Genomic DNA, 21,105 nt, shown 5'->3' on the forward strand with positions numbered 1-21,105 from the left:
TAATGTGAGCAGGCATCTCACTGCTTAACTTCCTATATAGCCCAAGACTAGGCTGTCATGAAGGGTATTTTATGTGAAAATGTGTCTTGCCAATTGCTATAACTGATTCACTATTTTAACATTCTTTTTTTTTATATCATTATTTGCTCTGCTACAGTTTGCTCCCTTTATTTTCAAATAGGTGGAGTCTACCATTTTTATGAAAGCACAACAATCCATGAGAAAACAATATGAGGGAAGATAAGATTTTTGTAGATATTTAATTTTACAAACAAAGCTGTAGTGTCGGGGAGTGGTCTTACCAAATTTATTGCTATCACAGTTGCAGTTGGTAAAATACCCCCCCACACACAACTTTTTAGATTTTCATGGCAAGTGCTCAACTGAACTCCAATCTATGCCCCCCCCAGCCAAACTTTCACAAAAAAAACACTCGACTAGCTACAACCATTATATATGATTCTCCCACTCTCTAACTGTGCCTAAATCTAAATGCAGATTCTATGAACAAAGCTTCTTTCCAAGAACTGACTGCCTGTGGAACACTGTTCTGCTGGCCTGCTTCCCAATTGAATACAACATAGTAGCCATTAAATCCAATGTAAACAAGTTTTTGTTCAGCCGTCCCCATAAATAATCAAATTCTACCCAATTTACACCATTAACGATTACTATACTATCACCTTACATTCATTAACCCGTATCCTTGAGTGGTCCTCGGCTCTTCATAAGTGGTGACTCTCAAGTAAAAAAAAAAAAAATTTTTTTAAAACATTTTTTTCATCATGTATTACTTTTTGAAAAGATTAAATTCATTCGATTTTATTCATTAAAAATTTAAAATATCCTTGAAAAATATAGCCATCATTTTTAAAATGAAAACTTTATAAAAATATGTAGTGCAGATGCAACTTTCATCGTTTTCAATTCTCTCATAATATTCTTCATCATCCAACTGAGAATTAATAACTCTTATCCTCAAGTGGCTTTTAGCCTTTCAGATATTTCAGTCAATTTCTTGGAGTACCAAATTCACAGCTTTGATTATACATTTTATGTGCCAAGGATTTTTGTGAGTTCCACAAAAAAAAAAAACCCCAAAGATTTTTGAATGAGCCAAGAATGTAAAAGTAGACTCACCTTGATCGTCAGTTTGATCCCTGCTTTGTATTGACAGATCATAAAAATGATACTCAAGATCAACAAATGGTTTTATAAGTTTGTTCTTGATTAAATCCCAAATGATTCTAAAAAACAAAAAAAGTTAAAATTAGAAAAATAAAAATTCATCACATAAATAATATGATGGGGCTTTTTCATAATCACACCTGACATATATTGGAAACCGACATCAGTAGGTAGTGATTATGTTAACTAGTATGAATTTTGGCGAGGGTCACATTAGTGCATGTCAGGATAAACTAGTGGCAAACAGAAATAGACCAGATTAATTGCAGATGGCATGATTGAAGTGGGGTTCAAAGGTTAGCTCCCTAGACAAAACCCACGAGAAACGCAGAAGAATGAGATGACAATAGAAGGATTGTTACTCATTTGAGGAAAAACAGTGAGTTTCTAGTCAATCCATCATTGGGAATGGTACAGGCAAGATGCGCTTGATAATGTAGACATCTAAGTGAATGTTGCCTCAAGATTTTGCCTGTGTGTTGTCATCATTTAAGATTAAGTTAGAAAAACAAGTTAAGAATTAATTAATTAATGAGATAGTGGTCTCACCTCCCACACATGAATTCTCTCTTTCTCTAAATAAAAACTTTGAAGCTTAAGCTAGTCTCCATGCAGGTGGCATGATTGTAGTGAGGCGGGGGATCCCCTCCCCTCCTCCTCGGTAAACCAGAATTTTCCTGACTAGTACATGATTTGTCTAAATAACCATTAATCACATGACAACAAGGTGGATTCCCATTGGTTGATTCAACCATCAATTGATTTTAACACATGGTCACCAATATACAAGCCAAGACATGCTTGATCACTTCCTCTCATTTCATCCGTTTCAGCCTGATTACTGATGTGACAATATTGTTATTGATTGCTTCACTGTCCAGACTGAAGTAAAGAAAAAAAAAAGGTCGCTTGAAAAATGATGATTGATTTCAGAAACAAATATTTGTTCATTGAGCGATGTGGGATTGAAACACTGACATCGCAGATTTCTCCAATTCTTCCAAACGTTCATTGTCAAAAGTGAAGGGTCGGTTCTACACTTCCACACTGTTTTTTTTTTACTTGGAAATCACCACTTATCAAGGCTCGAAGGCCACTCGAGGTTAATGAATGTAAACTGGTAGTGTAGTAATTGTTAATGGTGTAAATTGGGTAGAATTTGATTATTTATGGGGATGGCTCAACAAGAACTTGATTACATTGGATTTGAAGGTGACCATGTTGTAATCAATTGGGAAGCAGGCCAGCAGAACAGTGTTCCACAGGCAGGCAGTTCTGGAAAAAAAAGAAGCTTTATTCATGGAATCAGCATTTAGATTTAGGCACAGTTAGAGAGTGGGGGAAATCGTATATACTGGTTATAGCTAGTCGAGTGTTTTTTTTGTGAAAGTTTGGTAAGGCAGGGACTATAGATTAGATGGAAACATTATGTTTTTTTTTATTTTTTTATTCAATTTTCACCCCAAACAAGGCACAGTGCCACTTTGAAGCAGGGGGCTACTATTAGGGAATTAATTAGCGGGGTCATTATGAAGGGAGAAGAGTAGAAGGATGTTTGTTAACATTACACTTGAACTTCTGCATATCATTGCAGTTGGGAAAGCAGAATCCTGGAAGGGAGTTCCAAAGACCCGCAGTTCTGGGGAAGAAACTATTGGAGTAAAAGGCTTTCTTGCACCTAGGGATCTCTACTGTAAAGGGATGAGACTTAGTAGCTTGTCTGGTTTGTCGGGGGTAGTTACGTCGGGGAGGTACAAGTGTTTGCAGTTCGTCAGAGCATTCACCATTAAAGTATTTGTAGAACAGGCAGAGGGATGCAACATCTCGTCAGTGGGACAGAGGTTGAAGCCTAGATGACAGTTCAGGACCTATCAGGTTGGCGACTTTTTTTTTAACCCTGTCCAGGAGCGAGAGACAAGCAGCAGATGCACCAGCCCAGATGTGACAACAGTACTCCATACATGGGCGAATGGTTGCCTTATAGAAGTATAGGATACTGGCAGGCGTAAGTAGTTTTCTAGCACGGTAGAGGGAGCCAACCTTCCTTGCAGCAGCCTTGGCAATGCTCTCAATGTATCTATTCCAGTTCATATTCCCTGTAAACGTTAGGCCGAGGAGTTTAAAAGAAGTACTTTCAGGCAATGTGTTCTTGGCCATTGCTATTGGTGGTAGAGAAGGTTTCTTGTAGTTATTGAAGGAAACAAGCTTAGTTTTAGCAGCATTGAATGTGACCAACCATTTTTGTCTCCATTTCACTACGGATTGGAGGTCGTCCTCTAGTGTTTCTGCCATTTCCTTGGATATGTGTTCATTTGTTTTCCCCTCATATCTGTTATAGAGAGTGGTGTCATCGGCAAATATACCCATCTCCGAAACAATATTATCAGGGACGTCGTTTATGAATATCAGGAATAATAGAGGTCCAAGGATAGATCCCTGAGGTACTCCCGCATTTATGTCATATTGTTTGGATGTATGTCCGTCGAAGACAACTTTGATTTTTCTATTACTTAAGAAGGATTTAATTACATTATGAATTCTTCCAGTGATTCCATATGATCTAATTTTCCTTAGAAGACCATCGTGCCATACTCTGTCAAAAGCCTTAGATATATCAAGGGCCACCGCTCTACCCTCCCCTGTTTTATCCAATGAACGGTATATACATTCAGAAACTACAGTTAAGATATCTGCTGTTGAACAGGCTTGCCTGAATCCATATTGTTTGTCAGTCAGGAGTTTAGCAGCTGTTAGGTGCTGGACTAGGGCTTGATTAACTAAGGACTCAAATATTTTGGCGAAAAGCGGGAGGAGGCTAATGGGGCGATAATTTAGTGGGTCAGTTCTTTCACCAGAATTCTTGAAGACTGGTACCACAGAGGCGGTTTTCCAGCAGTCGGGAAAACAAGATTCATTAAGGCATTTATTGTAAAGTTTGGACAGAACTGGAGCAACCTCGGCAGAGCATTTTTTTAATAGCACAGCCGGGATGAGATCTGGTCCACACGCTTTTGAGGTGTCTAGGGTTTTTATAATAGCATGTACCTGAGAAGGGGTGATTTTCAAATTGTCTAGTGAGGCGTCTGTTCGCAGAGGAAAATCAGGGAGTGAGTGGTGTACCGAGTTCAGTGTGGAGTTTGAGGCAAACCGACTGGCAAGCAGATTAGCCTTGTCAGTTGCCGTGCAAGCAACCTCATGATCGTTTGATAGTGGGGGAATAGTTGGCTGTCCATTATTTACTACGCTGTTGTAGATTTTCCAAAAATCCCGGGTTCCTAATTTCTGTGCTTCGATGCGCTTTCTGGTGGTTTCAGAGTAATCTGTCTTAGCTGTGTCTATCACTCTCTTACAATTATTTCTAGCTTAGTAATCTGTCTTAGCTGTGTCTATCACTCTCTTACAATTATTATTATATGTGGTCTCTCTCGTAAGTACCTGGTATCTTTCTAAAGGGAATTCTAACATACCAGATAAACAAATGTCAATAATAATCATTAGATTCATTTAAAATTATCTTTTTTTACTTAGGAGTCACCACTTTCCAAAGCCTGAAAGCCACTTGAGGATAAGGGTTAATGAATGTAAGATAGTAGTGTAGTAATCGCTAAATGATGTGAATTAGGTAGAATTTGATTATTTATGGAAACAGCTCAACAAGAACTTGTTTACTTTAGATTTGAAGGCTACCATGTTGTATTCAACTGGGAAGTAAGCCAGCGGAATTGTGTTCCACAGGCTAGCTTGTTTGATTCTTCTTTCCATTGATATTTAGATTAGTAACAACATTATTATAAATCATATCTCGTTCTACTTCTTTCATCTTTGTTATTACCAAAATTATTAGAGATTAAGCACAGAATACTTGATTGCAGCAGGTTCAGCTGCACTGATGGATCGTATAATGACAAAGCATGTGTCCATGGCTAATATATTTTTAAAAATATATACATGTGTTAGATTATGCCAGGGCAACATCTGATGGACTCACTGATAGCCTAAAAAGTAAAATGTTAGATAATGAAGATTATTATTGTTTTGTTCATTGTTATGTAGAAAAAGGTATGCAGAGAGAATGTTTTGAAAGAAAGAATGTTTAGTAAAATATTTAAGTTAACTTAGAACAATTAAGGAAAGAATGCGGTAGATAAACAAAATGGTTTCTAACATGGAAAAACATGATTCAACATGTCATGTGTTAAAAGATGTGAGTTGAGTTACATCATAGCAAATATTAGTTTGTATATATACAAACGAAGACAAGAGCTACAGGGAGACGAGACAAGACAAGAGTTCTCAGTTGTTTAGGAATCATTCAGCCGTGGAAGCTATTGGGTGCAGGGAAATAGCAAAAATGTAAAATAAAGGATCTGTGTGCAACTCAATTGATGGGGAACACCAGGAAATAAAAGTTGCATGAAAACATAACCAGACTGTAAATTGTCGCTCCTTAGGAAGAATCTTCCTTGCAATTTTTGTTAATCTTGTCAATTAAGATAAATCAATGGACTAGATATGTTCTTCTTCTTTTGGCTTGAGTAATTTCCCAGAAAGATGTTTATTTACCTCATAAGGACTGTTTGTAAATCACTGTATGTACGTGTTTGTTCAAATATTGTTGAATGTATATATATATATCTGGTTATTATATGTGTTAAGAAACATTACATAGACAACTATGTAACATATACACCGTTTGCTCCCCTCATTTATACATCCTTATTTTATATACACTCATGACACACCCCTCCCTACATATACAGAACCCCACTATCTAATACATGTATCACATGGGTGAGGGAAAGTTATTCCCAACTAGCATTAAGGTAATGCATTCCACTCCCGTCTTCATAGCTCTTCAACTATTTGAGTAAAAAGTACCACAAAACAACAAATAAAATGATAACCATCTAATCATATCCAAGTTATGACTCCAATTTTTTATTCCGCCCAAATGGAGATTGCAAATTGCATTGTTATGATGACTGAACCTATCCATTCATGACCTGAAAGTTTCATCTCCCTGTTGCAGATATTGACGGTATCAGACTTTACGGAAGCAACCTTTATCATGGATGTGAGTCAGATGCAGATGTGTGATTGAATTCCTGGCAAAAGTGCATCGTGAATGGTGATGACTATGTAGAAAAATAAATTGTGGAACGCAAAATGTTGTTTCTTTTAATGCTACAGTTCTCGTATTCATAGCTCTTCAACTTTTTGAGTTAAAAAATAGGAGGCTTTACTTTTGGAATGACCCTTGAATGATAAAGCGCATTCCAGATGCCCATGTACAGTAATCATTATGTAGAAAAATAAATTCTAGAGCACAAAAGCTAAATTTTAAATGGTACCACTCCTGTCTTCATAGCTCTTCAACTATTTGAGTTAAAAAAAAAATAGGAGGCTTTACTTTTGGAATGACCCTCATAACATTTTGCATAAAGCATTATAAAAAGAGCAATGTGAATCAACTTTTTAGATCGAGTCAAAATATAGGCCAGCACTTTTTTAACAACTATATAAAAGCAGGAAGTCATTGATAATTGTGTTAATGTTTCAAATTCTCTCAACATTTTTAAAAAAATTAGGCTTTCATTAAATGATCATACTTATATGTTGCATTGCATTCACTAATTAAGATATTAATTAAAATAAAAAAAATATAAAAAGAAAATGGCAAATAATCTTTACAATATACATATATATATATATATATATATATATATATATATATATATATATATATATATATATATATATATTTTAAAATTTTGAAAAACTTTAAGTGTCAGGAAAATGATAAAATCATTTTTATGTCCTTTTAGTTAGTCAGTGCGTAGTATTTTTTTCTTCTTCATTTTGTTGTTATAGAGGAGGTAAGTCCTGGAGAAGAAATTTAAAAGTACGAGCTGTACATTTTTGACGTGTGCGTTCGCCCCAGTTTGGAGCAGGAATATGAAATAAGAAATAAGAAAAAAATATATATATATATATATATATATATATATATATATATATATATATATATATATATATACAGGGTGGGCCAAAACAGGGGTCCTATTGTTAAAAATTCATAAATTCATGTAAGTTTTAAGAAGTGTTTTTCGGCCAAAATTTGTTTTGTTTATTTCAAAAAAATCTCGGAAGGGTCAGTCTACACACACATAAAGTTTGGTGAGTTTAACTTTTATTTTGTGGAAGTTATTCAAATTTAAAGATAGGAACCTTATTTTGGCCCACCCTGTATATATATATATATACATACTCAGGGAGACCCGACGTTGCCCGGGATTAAATGAGGATCAAGAAACGTTGTACACTTCCAATACTTTTATTGTCATTGAAATCGGTGGAATCAAATCGATTGATTGCCTGTTTTAGTCGGGAACCCACTGCAGTGCATTGGAAGGAAGCTTCACATGCCATTCTACAATGTTTTTGTCCACAATAAATTGTAGTCTACATTGTACTGTAGAGAACCTACAGTTCATTTTAAAAAAATAATTTTTATATAATAACTTGAATTAAAGTTTAAAATGCAAAAGTTAAGTATCATGTGTATTATTCATATTCATCGAACTACTGTTCTCATCTTGAGTGTGATTTTCACAACGTTTCGGTCGATATAACCTCCGACCTTCTTCAGGTGTATCTTGTTAAACTCAGGAATGTTTCTGTCGAGCTCAGAAATCTTCAGACAGGACAAGATACACCCGAAGAAGGTCGGAGGTTACATCGACCGAAACGTTGTGAAAATCACACTCAAGATGAGAACAGTAGTCCGATGAATACGAACAACCAATCCTTATCTCAAAAATTCAGAAATGTTAAGTATTATGGTTCAATTTTTTTTTCTCCTAAAATTTCTCAACACAAGTAAAAATAATGGGTAAAATGTATACCCCCACCTACTTTTAACAGAAAAAAAGATTCTATTCTTTTTTTCTTCATGCAATTATACATTAATGCTCTGAAAATATCTGGAAAAATGAGAAAATAAGACAAATTAATTTAAATGAGGAGTTGTATTTCCAAAATGGTCACCATTTTAAACAAACAAAAAAATTTTACGCTCCACCTTTCAACAAAAACATGTTTTCATACCCCTCCCTCAACAGGGCTACCCTAAATCTAAATTGGCAATTCAGAAAGGAAAACATTTAAACTATAATAATAGTTCAACCATTTTTCTTTGTTTTTTCAAAATACAAAAATGGTTCTTTTCCAGAATTCAACCTAATTAAAAAAAACACACAAAAATGCAGAAAAATCTTTTTGATGTACGTACCTATCATGTCACGAAAATGGCATATTCTAAAAATCACATAAATTGATCAATTAGTTATTTTTTTTAACTAAGAAAATCAAATTTTATGAGAAGAAAAAGGCTGATTGGGAAGCCATCAGGGAGCTCATCAGAGATGCCCCAAAATATCTTTACTCTTCCAGCAGAACAGTGTGCAAATGAGACCATTGAATGGTTCAAAACTGCTATTGAAGCACATGTTCCCGCACGGAAATTCTATAGCAAGCCCCACTCCCCCCAATGGTTTACTTCTGCTTGTGCAGCTGCCATTTGTCAAAGGCAGCATGCATTCCGCAGATTCAACCGACATAAGTCCAGCTCAAATAAACAGAAGTTTATAGAAGCTAGAAATAATTGTAAGAGAGTGATAGAGACAGCTAAGACAGATTACTCTGAAACCACCAGAAAACGCATCGAAGCACAGAAATTAGGAACCCGGGATTTTTGGAAAATCTACAACAGCGTAGTAAATAATGGACAGCCAACTATTCCCCCACTATCAAACGATCATGAGGTTGCTTGCACGGCAACTGACAAGGCTAATCTGCTTGCCAGTCGGTTTGCCTCAAACTCCACACTGAACTCAGTACACCACTCATTCCCTGATTTTCCTCTGTGAACAGACGCCTCACTAGACGATTTGAAAATCACCCCTTCTCAGGTACATGCTATTATAAAAACCCTAGACACCTCAAAAGCGTGTGGACCAGATCTCATCCCGGCTGTGCTATTAAAAAAATGCTCTGCCGAGGTTGCTCCAGTTCTGTCCAAACTTTACAATAAATGCCTTAACGAATCTTGTTTTCTCGACTGCTGGAAAACCGCCTCTGTGGTACCAGTCTTCAAGAATTCTGGTGAAAGAACTGACCCACTAAATTATCGCCCCATTAGCCTCCTCCCGCTTTTCGCCAAAATATTTGAGTCCTTAGTTAATCAAGCCCTAGTCCAGCACCTAACAGTTGCTAAACTCCTGACTGACAAACAATATGGATTCAGGCAAGCCCGTTCAACAGCAGATATCTTAACTGTAGTTTCTGAACGTATATACCGTTCATTGGATAAAACAGGAGGGTAGAGCGGTGGCCCTCGATATATCTATTTTGACAGAGTATGGCACGATGGTCTTCTAAGGAAAATTAGATCATATGGAATCACTGGAAGAATTCATAATGTAATTAAATCCTTCTTAAGTAATAGAAAAATCAAAGTTGTCCTCGACGGTCGTACATCTAAACAATATGACATAAATGCGGGAGTACCTCAGGGGTCTATCCTTGGACCTCTATTATTCCTGATATTCATAAACGACGTCCCTGATAAAATTGTTTCGGAGATGGGTATATTTGCCGATGACACCACTCTCTATAACAGATATGAGGGGAAAACAAATGAACACATATCCAAGGAAATGGCAGAAACACTAGAGGATGACCTCCAATCCGTAGTGGAATGGGGACAAAAATGGTTGGTCACATTTAATGCTGCTAAGACTAAGCTTGTTTCCTTCAATAACTACAAGAAACCTTCTCTACCACCAATAGCAATGGCCAAGAACACATTACCTGAAAGTACTTCTTTTAAACTCCTCGGCCTAACGTTTACAGGGAATATGAACTGGAATAGATACATTGAGAGCATTGCCAAGGCTGCTGCAAGGAAGGTTGGCTCCCTCTACCGTGCTAGAAAACTACTTACGCCTGACAGTATCCTATACCTCTATAAGGCAACCATTCGCCCATGTATGGAGTACTGTTGTCACATCTGGGCTGGTGCATCTGCTTCTTGTCTCTCGCTCCTGGACAGGGTTCAAAAGAGAGTCGCCAACCTGATAGGTCCTGAACTGTCATCTAGGCTTCAGCCTCTGTCCCATCGACGAGATGTTGCATCCCTCTGCCTGTTCTACAAATACTTCAATGGTGAATGCTCTGACGAACTGCAAACACTTGTACCTCCCCGACGTAACTACCCCCGACAAACCCGACAAGCTACTAAGTCTCATCCCTTTACAGTGGAGATCCCTAGGTGCAATAAAGCCTTTTACTCCAATAGTTTCTTCCCCAGAACTGCGGGTCTTTGGAACTCCCTTCCGGGATTCTGCTTTCCCAACTGCAATGATATGCAGAAGTTCAAGTGTAATGTGAACAAACATCTTTCTACTCATCTCCCTTCATAATGACCCCACTAATTAAGTCCCTGATAGTAGCCCCCTGCTTCAAAGTGGCACTGGTCCTTGTTTGGGGTGAAAATTGAATAAAAAAAAAAAAAAAAAAGCAAGACATTGTGTTTTGATCTGCCACGTTTAATCAAGGGAGACAACTCAATTCAAACTACCAAGATTTTTAAATCAGCCTTGTGATGTCTACAGTATGCTATGAATCACTAAAACTTGTCAAAAACAATGATTTTCTATATATATTAATAAAACAAACAAAAAAACGGCTTGATCGATTTATGTGATTTTTGGAATATGACATTTTTGTTCTATGCCAAGTATGTTTATCAGAAAGATTTTTCTGTGTTTTTGTTTTTATAATTAGACTGAACTCTGGACATGCACCCAGAAAATGATTACTTGTTCTGTCCTCTGCTATATGTGCAACATATTGGCCTCTTAATTCTTGGTGGGAGTGGACATGTGAGAAAAATTCTTTAAATTCTGCCAGGGAGCTGATGACGATCTTTACTGTTGTCGACCGTATATTGTTTATGTTTTCACGCATTCCATGTTCCAATCAACAACTGCCAAGTGGTTATGCTTTAAATCAACTTTTACTTCATCAACTGTCAAAATAACACACAAACTCTCAAAGCACATTCCAACCCAAATTCCATAGTGTTTATTGAATCCATGAAGGATGGAGTTATTTTGATAGGAAATCTTGATTAAGAGAACTCAGTATGATACAGAGAAAACATAACAGAAAAGAAAAAAAAAACATTAAGAAAAAACATGAAAAACAACATCAACAAAAACCATTAAGAAAAAACCATTAACAAAAATAATTTGGAGTCTAAACCTAAAGGAATGTATTTGGAGTCTAAAGGGACGTATTAGGAACCTAAAGGGGTGTAATAGGAACCTAAAGGAGTATATTAGAACCTGAAGGGGTGTATTAGGAACCTAAAGGAGTATATTAGAACCTAAAAGAGGTGGATTAGGAACCTAAAGGAGTATATTAGAACCTAAAAGGGGTGGATTAGGAACCTAAAGGAGTATATTAGAACCTAAAGGGGTGTAATAGGAACCTAAAGGAGTATATTAGAACCTGAAGGGGTGTATTAGGAACCTAAATGAGTATATTAGAACCTGAAGGGGTGTATTAGGAACCTAAATGAGTATATTAGAACCTAAGGGGGTGGATTAGGATCCTAAAGGAGTATATTAGGACCTAAAGGGGTGTAATAGGAACCTGAAGGGGTGTATTAGGAACCTAAAGGAGTATATTAGAACCTGAAGGGGTGTATTTGGAACCTAAAGGAGTGTAATTGGAACCTAAAAGAGTAAACTATTTGATACATTGTGGTCACATTACAAACATGAGTAAATTGGCAATTTTAATGATCTGAAAATTTTGGTGACAAATTAATTAAAAATTTTGTGCATTTTTTACTATAGACAACAGCACAAAAAATAGCAACAAACAAACAAGTATATAACAAATAGATACTAGTAGAAACATACCCAATAAATGTTACAGTGACATTTATTGGGTATGTTTCTAACAGTATTTTGTTTAATTTTCTTTTTTTTTGAGCGATTATCAAGAGTACGAAGATATGACTCTCATGTTGCCCATTTTTCTTTTTCTTGTGTAACACTTGGCACTTTTTGTTTTTTAATGAATAAACGCTTTAAAGTAAGCAAAAGCACTAAAAACGTATTGATCTAGGTAGAAGAGTAACTTGTCTTGCCTTTGATAACATTTATCTCTTCTCTTTCTTCTACCTTTTACTATACTAATAAAAAGAAGTCAATTTTTTCCTCCAAGAAAAAAATATTATAGCTATACAAACACAGACACCACATAGAAATTGAATATGGTCACATTACTTGCAAACACCTGATGCATGTTTTCCACATATTATCAGTCGATTTTATTCAATATCGTTAATTCTTATAACATATCTAAGGAGAGTAGCTCTCCCAAACAAGTACTTTTACAGGTGATTGGAGGATACTTACTCACTCATTGTTTTCTTCTCTCAAGCTCCCATAATTCACCAGTGCAATTACTTCATAGTATAAACTTATCAGTACCAACTGCTATTATTTCAGTTTCAGTTCTCGTGGCTTTATCTTTACCCTATATCCCATTCTCTACAGAATTAATAAGCGATCACTTCCTCTTTAACTTCAGTAATTCCATTGGCTGTCTTTTTACATTCCATTATTCATTATTTTACCTTAGCCAAACAATTGGCAAGACAATTTTGGTTATTCCATCTACTAATACATTCACTAAGTGTGACACCATGTTTTAAGATCACTGCTGCTACTATTTACCTATTAAACATTGCAAATATTTAACACCTGATGCCAAATTTCTCACTGCCAAATTATTCTGTTCTCATTTCTATAAGTAAAGTGACTGGGCGCTAGGTGTGTCAGAAATTTAGTGAAAAATAGTGAATAACTCCACCCCGTCTTTCCAAGCTTATAACTACTCGAAAAATGTAACTCAAGCCCTAATTTATTTTTTCAATTAAAGGAGCAAGGACCAAGGTTTCATTAAAAAAAAAAAAAAAACGTGTTTTTTTTTGTTAAAAAGGTTTTAAACTTTGGACTTTACAGGTAAATTTCTAAAAAACACTACTTTTTTTTTTTTAAATTTGAATATATTATTTATTGACCTTTTCTCTTCAATTTGTGATATATAACACTTTGGTGAGTAAATTAATTACTTACTTTTTAATAGACATTTCAAAATGGGAGGCGTGAATTATTCGACACCCTGTCTTTCCAAGCTTATAACTACTTGAAACATGTAATTCAAGCCCTAATTATTTTTTCAATTAAAGGAGCAAGGACCAAGGTTTCATTAAAAAAAAAAAAACAAACAACGTGGTTTAAAAAAAAAGGTTTTAAACTTCGAACTTTACAGGTAAATTTCTAAAAAACACTACTTTTTTTTGTTTTAAATTTGAATATATTATTTATTGACCTTTTCTCTTCAATTTGTGATATATAAAACTTTTGGTGAGCAAATTAATTATTTACTTTTTAATAGACACTTGAAAATGGGGGGGGGGCGTGAATTTAAAAAAAAAAAAAACCTTTGTCTAAAATATTATATTCGCTTTATTGGAAAGAGCATAAAATTTCACATTGATCCTGAAAATATCGTAAAAATAGAATCAATAGAAAAATTTTGATAGATTTTTAAAGTTTAAAAATTGAAAAATATTGAGTTTGTAAAATTCATTACTGTTTTTAAAAAAATAAAAAAATATTTCTATTAATTTTAAAACAGCTTTAATAGTTTATTTTGGAAGTATAATCCATAAAGAAAATAAACAACCCACTTTTAAAAGAGAAATTACGAGTTTTTTTATATTTTATTCGCAGTTTCGTGTTAGGGGTGTCAAAAATTCCTACAAAAATTCTGATACACCTAACTGGGCGCTCTTGACATAGGTAATTAACTTACATTTTCCTAGATATTATGTTGTCGTCTTTTTTATAAAAAAGCAAACACTTTAGTAGTATTTCATCGAAATTGTTTGCTCTTTGTTTTTTTTTTTTTGGTTTACCAAGAAATTCATTTAAAAAAGAAACATAGACTACATTCAGTTTTTCATCATTTGAAAGATTTTTTCCTCCTTTTTTTTCAAATTTCTTACGTGAGTTTCCACGATACATTAACATTTTTGTCTAGAACTTCTTTACAATAAATATTTATTCAATTGTTAGATGCAAATACAGAATAGAGAAAAGGTACCATGCTATTTTTTTTTTATATCAGGTTGATAAGACAGGTCTTGTAGTTTTTAACTTTTACATTCAGATGAACATATCTCGACTCAAACAAAAATTTATTGATCGAAATAAGCACTATCAGAATCAACACACAAAACAAGTGTATTTATGCCAGTAACATAAAAATCTTGCGTTCTGGTAACAATGAAGTTACTGAAGACGTTTTTGATATCACTTAGGTTTTTGAAGCATTTCTCATGCAAAAAGTTGTCAAGATGCTTGAAAAAGTGGTTATCGGTAGGTCAGAGGTTTGGAGAATATGGCGGATGAAGCAGAGTTTCGTAGCCCAATTTGTTCAACTTATGTATAGTCGGTTTAGCAACGTGCAGTTGGGCATTGTCATGGAGGAGAATTGGGCCTTTTCTGTTGACTAATGCTGGGTGTTGCTGTTGAAGTTTCTGATGCATTTCATCCATTTGTTGAGAGTACTTCTCCACCGTAATGGTTCCACCTGCATTCAAAATACTGTAATGGATGAGACCGCTTGCAGACCACCAAACAGTCAACATGACCTTCTTTTGGTGCAACTTTGATTTTGGGACAACCAAAAGAAACGATGTTATGAAGTGTTATCTTCCCTTCTTTTATGTAACAAGAAGGGCCTGTTTCTCAACCAGGTTGTGACATGATGAAAAGTGGGTTCTCAGTGATTAGATGCCGACAAGGTTTCATGACACTTCCCAAAGCCAGAGTTTTTGTTTGAGCCAAGATATCTTCATCGGAATTTAAAAGTTAAAAACTACTGTACACTCTTTAACCCTTATCTTCGAGTGGCCTCTTGGCCTTTATAAGTGGTGATGCCTATGTAAAAATAAAACAAAAAAAAAAACACAAGAACTTTCTTGTCAGCCTGATATTTTTGAAAGATTACATCCTCTGATTAACGAATAACCACAAAACCATTTTATTTTGTTCCCCTTTCAATTATTTAATACATAACATTTCTTTGTGTTAAAATTCTTTTAGCACTTTATCCACAGTCACTATTTTACGTGCATGATGATGCACCAGATAATCATAGTTTTATTTTTTATGGTAGTGAGGGCGGGGGGAGAGGTTGTCTTACCAAATCTGTTCTGGCACAAATGCCATATTTCCAGTGGGCAATGCTGATACACATATACATATATAATTCCAAAAGAATATTTAATAATATTGTCTTTTACTTAGCATTCTTTTATAACTCCTCGGACAATGCCGAGAAACAGGTCCTACTAGCTTGTTGTATGGCCACTTTTTCGTTTTGTTGTCTACAGTAAAAAAAAAGTGTCCAAACTTTGTAAACATAGATCTAATCAGTTCTGGCAAATATTTGACAATAAGATATTATGATAAGGGATAGTTATAAAAACTGTGTTTCAATGCATATAGCAACAGAGAAATAAGAAAAGATAAGAAAAAAATAAGCAAGAAATAAAAACCTCAAAAAAAAAACCCCCAAAAAAAAAACAAACAAAAAAGTCTTGTTCGTTTTAAGGTTGCTAGGGCAGAAAGAAGATGTTTAGGTACAAAAAAAAGTTTGTAGATAACGCCATAAGGTGTACCGAGAACGGTGGGGTATGCTTTTTTTTCAATTGACGATGGGGGGGGGGTATTTGTATGTAAGACAAAAAAAAGATTTATTTTGATTTAAAACAAAGCCAGATCAGATTGTATCACTTCGTCGTTAGTGTACAACATGCTACTTGCTATTTGAAAGTTTTCATAAGCAGTTGAAAATAGTCGACGATTGAAAGGCAAAATAAGAAAACGATGTAAGAACAATATTTAGCAACGCCTCCTCCCATTTTTACGAACGAATTTCTAAATAATAATGTTACTATTTAGAAAACCAATTTTAGATTTTGAGAGGGTGTGGGTTTTGTTAACTATTAAGTGCCTTCTCTCTATGAATGAAGTGAAAATTTTATTTTAATGATAAAAAATTGGTAGGTTATTAAATTGACTTGCTTTGCTGTAAAAACAACAAAAAAAATCGAGATGCAAATAATAATAATCTATATATTTATAAAGTAATAGGGTTCGTGTGTTTCTGTCTGTGTGTACAGCTCTCCATCATCAACGAAATATAAAGGAGGTAAGAGGGTAGATCTCTCCTGGTAGAGAAACATTAGAACCCATTTTAGGATGTTTCTGTTATAGGAGACATAAGAATCTTTGCCTAATTTCTTTATATACTAATCTACAAACCACCCCCATATCGAATGACTTATGCTCATTTGCATATCACATTATATTAAATGTCTTTAACTAATTACCTCGACCTTATTACATATTGCAAATATTCTAATCATTTCAACTGTACTATTTACAAAATCTATTCAACATTTAATTATTTAATATATTTTCATTTAATTTTATATTCGATTTATTTCACTTTACGTATATTATCAAAACAATTCATTGGCGAGGAAAGCTTTATGTTTTGGGATTGTATTGAAAATGTAATGGAAATTTCAATTTCGTTCCGTTTTAATCTTTTATATTTTACTTGCCAATATAATTGAAAGAATACAATTCAACTATCGTAATTTTATATAAATAAACAAAAACAAATATTTTAAAATAAAACTTTATTAAAAAAGAAATAATTTTATTTTTAAATGAAAAAAATCAATTTAGTAAAATAATTGTATTAAACACCCCCAGCCTTGTCAGCAAACCTGTAAACCTATAAAAGTTAACATTTCGAATGTAAACAGTGATTTTTCGATTTTGTTAGCGCTTGCCGCAATTAAAGACAATTAAAACGGAACTAACTTTATTTCCATTCTATTTTTTAAACAACCCCCAAAACATAACGCTCTCTTCCAGTTATAGCCAATTTTTTTTTAATTAAATAAAACAGGTCAAAATAAACAGATAAGCGCATTTTCTTTTACATTTTTCTTACAACCATTGTCATTTAACCAACTGCAGGATATCGTTACTTTTGTGGGGTTGTTTTGAAAATGGCACGGAGATTATAATTTCGTTCCAATTTAATCTTTCTGGTCGAGCCTATTTCGAAAGCCTGTCTTATCATAGATTTGAACTACAAATAATTTATTACATTTTGATTATTACTATCTTAAGACTTAAAGCTTATATTTATTTCATTTTTCTATTTATATATTGAATTAGTTATTTCCAGTCTTATTTAAACTTAGCGCTTTCTTTAAACCGGATGAACCTTTTATAAAAATATGAGTTTAACGTAAAGAACACGAACAAGGTTTTATTCAACTGAATTTCTTCCAGTTTACTAACAAAATATATAAATTTAAAAGAGATATAATTAATAAAATAAAAAGGTTATGTAATTTAAAAGAAATACACGTACTCACAAAAGCAGAACTTTTTTTACACATTTTTTTCTTTAAAACCATAACAATGAGACTAACAATTACATAGATCTTAGTAATTATTTGTTTTAATAGAACTGTTTTAATTGTACTGTTTACTTAGTTAACCTAAGTTGGTATTACATTTATTTTACATTTACTTTTTTTTTTTAATTATTACTTTTAGATTGTGACGTTTACACCCGGAAGTAATGAGTCACACGTAGGTCGCTTTTATTCATTCCTTTTGGTCAAGATCAAAGTGTAGTATCTGTTCTTCAGATGCTGCACTTCATTTTCTTGTTCTCTTTCGGTGGAGGAGAAATCCTTCACGACTGAGACAATTTTTATTTTTGTACCTTTTCTCCACGTTAAAAAACGACCCTGGTGTCTAACTCTGTCCCGTGGGGAGGCATAGTAAATAGGTACAATATAATTGTTTATAATTGTACTATTCAGAAATATTATTTATAGTTCGTCCATTTCAGTTAGTATACATTTCCTTTACGCTTAATTAATTTACAATCATTAATATCGTTAAACAATTCCGTTTAAAACCGAAATTATGCCACCCAAACGAAGTAGAAACGAAAGTGAGGAAGAAAGAATGGAAAGATTGGAAGCTAATAGACTAAGAGTTGCTGCAATTCGCTCCAATGAAAACAATTCAGATAGAGAAAGACGTCTAGAACTTAACAGGATACGTCAAAGAGAAAGGAGAGCAAGACTGTCAGATTTGGAAAGAGAAACCCAACGTGAAGCTGACAGAACTAGACATGCTGTAAGGCGGTTAAATTCATCACAAGATGAAATTCAAGAAAGGCAAAGATATGCACTGGAAAGAGAAGCAATATTACGATCGAATGAATTATATGAGGTAAGTAGACGTACACAAGGTCAGTTGAGAGTGGCTCAACGACATCAGAATGAATCGGAAACCCAACGAAGCTTTCGCCTATACCAAGGGCAACAACGAGAGGCTGCATGGAGAGAGAGTATGACTTTGCCCCAGCAATTGACAGAAAACGAGGCAGCTAGACAACGAATGACTGCTTTGAGACACCATGAAATAGAACACTGCAATAGAAAAGGATTGCTCTACAACAAAAATGACTCTCTCACTACAGCTGATATAGGAAAAATGGACAAAGTATGTCAACATTGCTCAGCTGTAAAATTTAAAGGAGAAACCCCTGGTTGTTGTTGTTCTTCTGGCAAAGTTGTGCTTGATAGCTTTCCACCACTGCCTCAGTTGCTTCAAGATTTGCTCTCCGGCAATGGTCCCATCTCTAAAGATTTTCTGCAAAATCTACGCAGTTATAACAATTGTTTTGCAATGACATCATTTGGTCACAAAATTGCGGCAGTACATGGGTGGAATCCTTCTTTTAGAATTCGAGGCCAGGTTTGCCACCAGATTGGGAGTCTTTTACCACCTGAAGATGAAACAGCAAAGTTTATTCAAGTCTACTTCTTGGATAGTCTGGAAGAGGAACTACATAATCGGGGACGTGACAGTAGACTCAATAGAGACATTCTCCAAAGTCTGACTGAATTTTTACATGAGAACAACAGCTTCATTTGTCAGCTGAAAACAACAAAGGAGAGGATTGAAGAAGAACACTTGGTAGAACATAAAGTTGTCATAAGGGAAGACCGAAGGCCGCAAGAAGAGCATCCACGGCGATTCAATGCTCCAACAACAACGTATGAGATTGGAATATTAATGGAGAATGAACCAACAGCTAACCGGGATATTGTCTTGCGTTTTAGAAATGATACATTAAAATGGATCTCCGAACTACATCCCCTCTACGATACTTTAATGTACCCGTTAATGTACCCCTATGGTTCTCCATCTTACAACATCTACATGAAGGCATCCAATGGGCGAAAAGTTACCCAACAGCAATTTTATTCGTACCATTTAATGACTCGGCCTGGAAACTATTTTCTCTGGTACCGAAGGCTATTTCAACAATGGCTGGTGGATGTGTACTGCAAGATTGAAACAGAACGTTTACAGTTCCTGAGGCGTGAGCAACAGACCCTGAGAGCTGACAATTATAGCAACTTGAGAGATTCAATTCTTAGGGAGGATGGGAATCCAGAACAGTTTGGTCAACGAGTTGTACTTCCGGCAACTTATACAGGAGGCCCTCGATACATGTTTGAGCGTCAAAGTGATGCCATGGCATATGTTCGGCGAATGGGCCGAGCCGACCTCTTCATCACGTTCACAACAAATCCAAAGTGGACAGAAATTACAGAAAATTGTCTTCAAGGGCAAGACCCTCAGGATCGTCCAGATATTGTTGCCAGGGTTTTCAGGCAGAAGCTAAAAAAGTTACTTGAATTTATTAAAAAGGGAGGATTTGGCAGGTTGAGGGCTTTCCTGTACAGTATTGAATATCAAAAAAGAGGACTGCCGCATGCACACATCCTCACCTGGCAGGCCCCAGAGGACAAACTTCTACCAGAAAAAATGGATCTCTGCATATCTGCAGAGATCCCTGACAAAGAGGAAGATCCTGATCTTCATGCTAAAGTGATGGCACATATGGTGCATGGACCTTGTGGACCATTTAATCCAAATTGTCCATGTATGATTGACAACAAATGTTCCAAAAAATACCCAAAAGAATTTCTTCAGTGTACCAAGCAAGGCCAAGACTCTTACCCCAAGTACAGGCGAAGAAAACCAGAAGATGGAGGCCAGACTGGTATAATAAGGATGGAGAGAAATGGTCGGTATGTTAATCAAGAAATAACAAACCAGTGGATTGTTCCGTACAACAAGGTCCTCCTTCAGCAGTTCAACGCTCACATTAACGTAGAAATTTGCAGCTCGATCCAAAGCATCAAATATGTCCTCAAATACGTGAATAAAGGATGTGATCAAGCAGTGTTTGAACTACAAAGAACTGATGGAGCAGCTAACCAACAAGGCCAAGTACAAAGTCACATTGTGGATGAGATCCAGCAGTTCCAGAATGCAAGGTATGTCGGCAGTTCAGAGGCGGCCTGGAGGATATTGGAACATCCCATCCATGAATATTTCCCCCAAATTGTACAACTTTCTGTTCATCTTGAAAATGGGCAGCGTGTCATGTTCTCAGCTGATACTGCTCTGGAACGAGCCCAAGGTCCACCGCCTGCCACAACTTTGACAGCATTTTTTCAACTCTGCCATGAGGATGACTTTGCAAGGGGTCTCAAATACGTAGAAGTCCCTGAGTTTTACACTTGGAACAAATCGACAAAGAAATGGATGAGAAGAATGCGTGGGGTACAAGTTGAAGGTACTG

The 21,105-nt window shown here is 35.3% G+C and overlaps 1 protein-coding gene across 1 annotated transcript in view; it reads right to left on the reverse strand.

Annotated features, from left to right (window-relative positions):
* LOC145252812 (isocitrate dehydrogenase [NADP] cytoplasmic-like) overlaps positions 1-21,105 on the reverse strand; it is a 58,400-nt gene that overhangs the window by 23,207 nt on the left and 14,088 nt on the right. Inside the window, exon 3 of the mRNA XM_080112778.1 lies at positions 1,141-1,247. Within this exon, the coding sequence (XP_079968904.1) occupies positions 1,141-1,247 (107 nt within the window). The remainder of the gene's footprint in view (positions 1-1,140; positions 1,248-21,105) is intronic.

Source organism: Euprymna scolopes, chromosome 29, assembly GCF_053919585.1.
Source record: "Euprymna scolopes isolate OS-2025 chromosome 29, ASM5391958v1, whole genome shotgun sequence".
NCBI lineage: Eukaryota > Metazoa > Mollusca > Cephalopoda > Sepiida > Sepiolidae > Euprymna > Euprymna scolopes.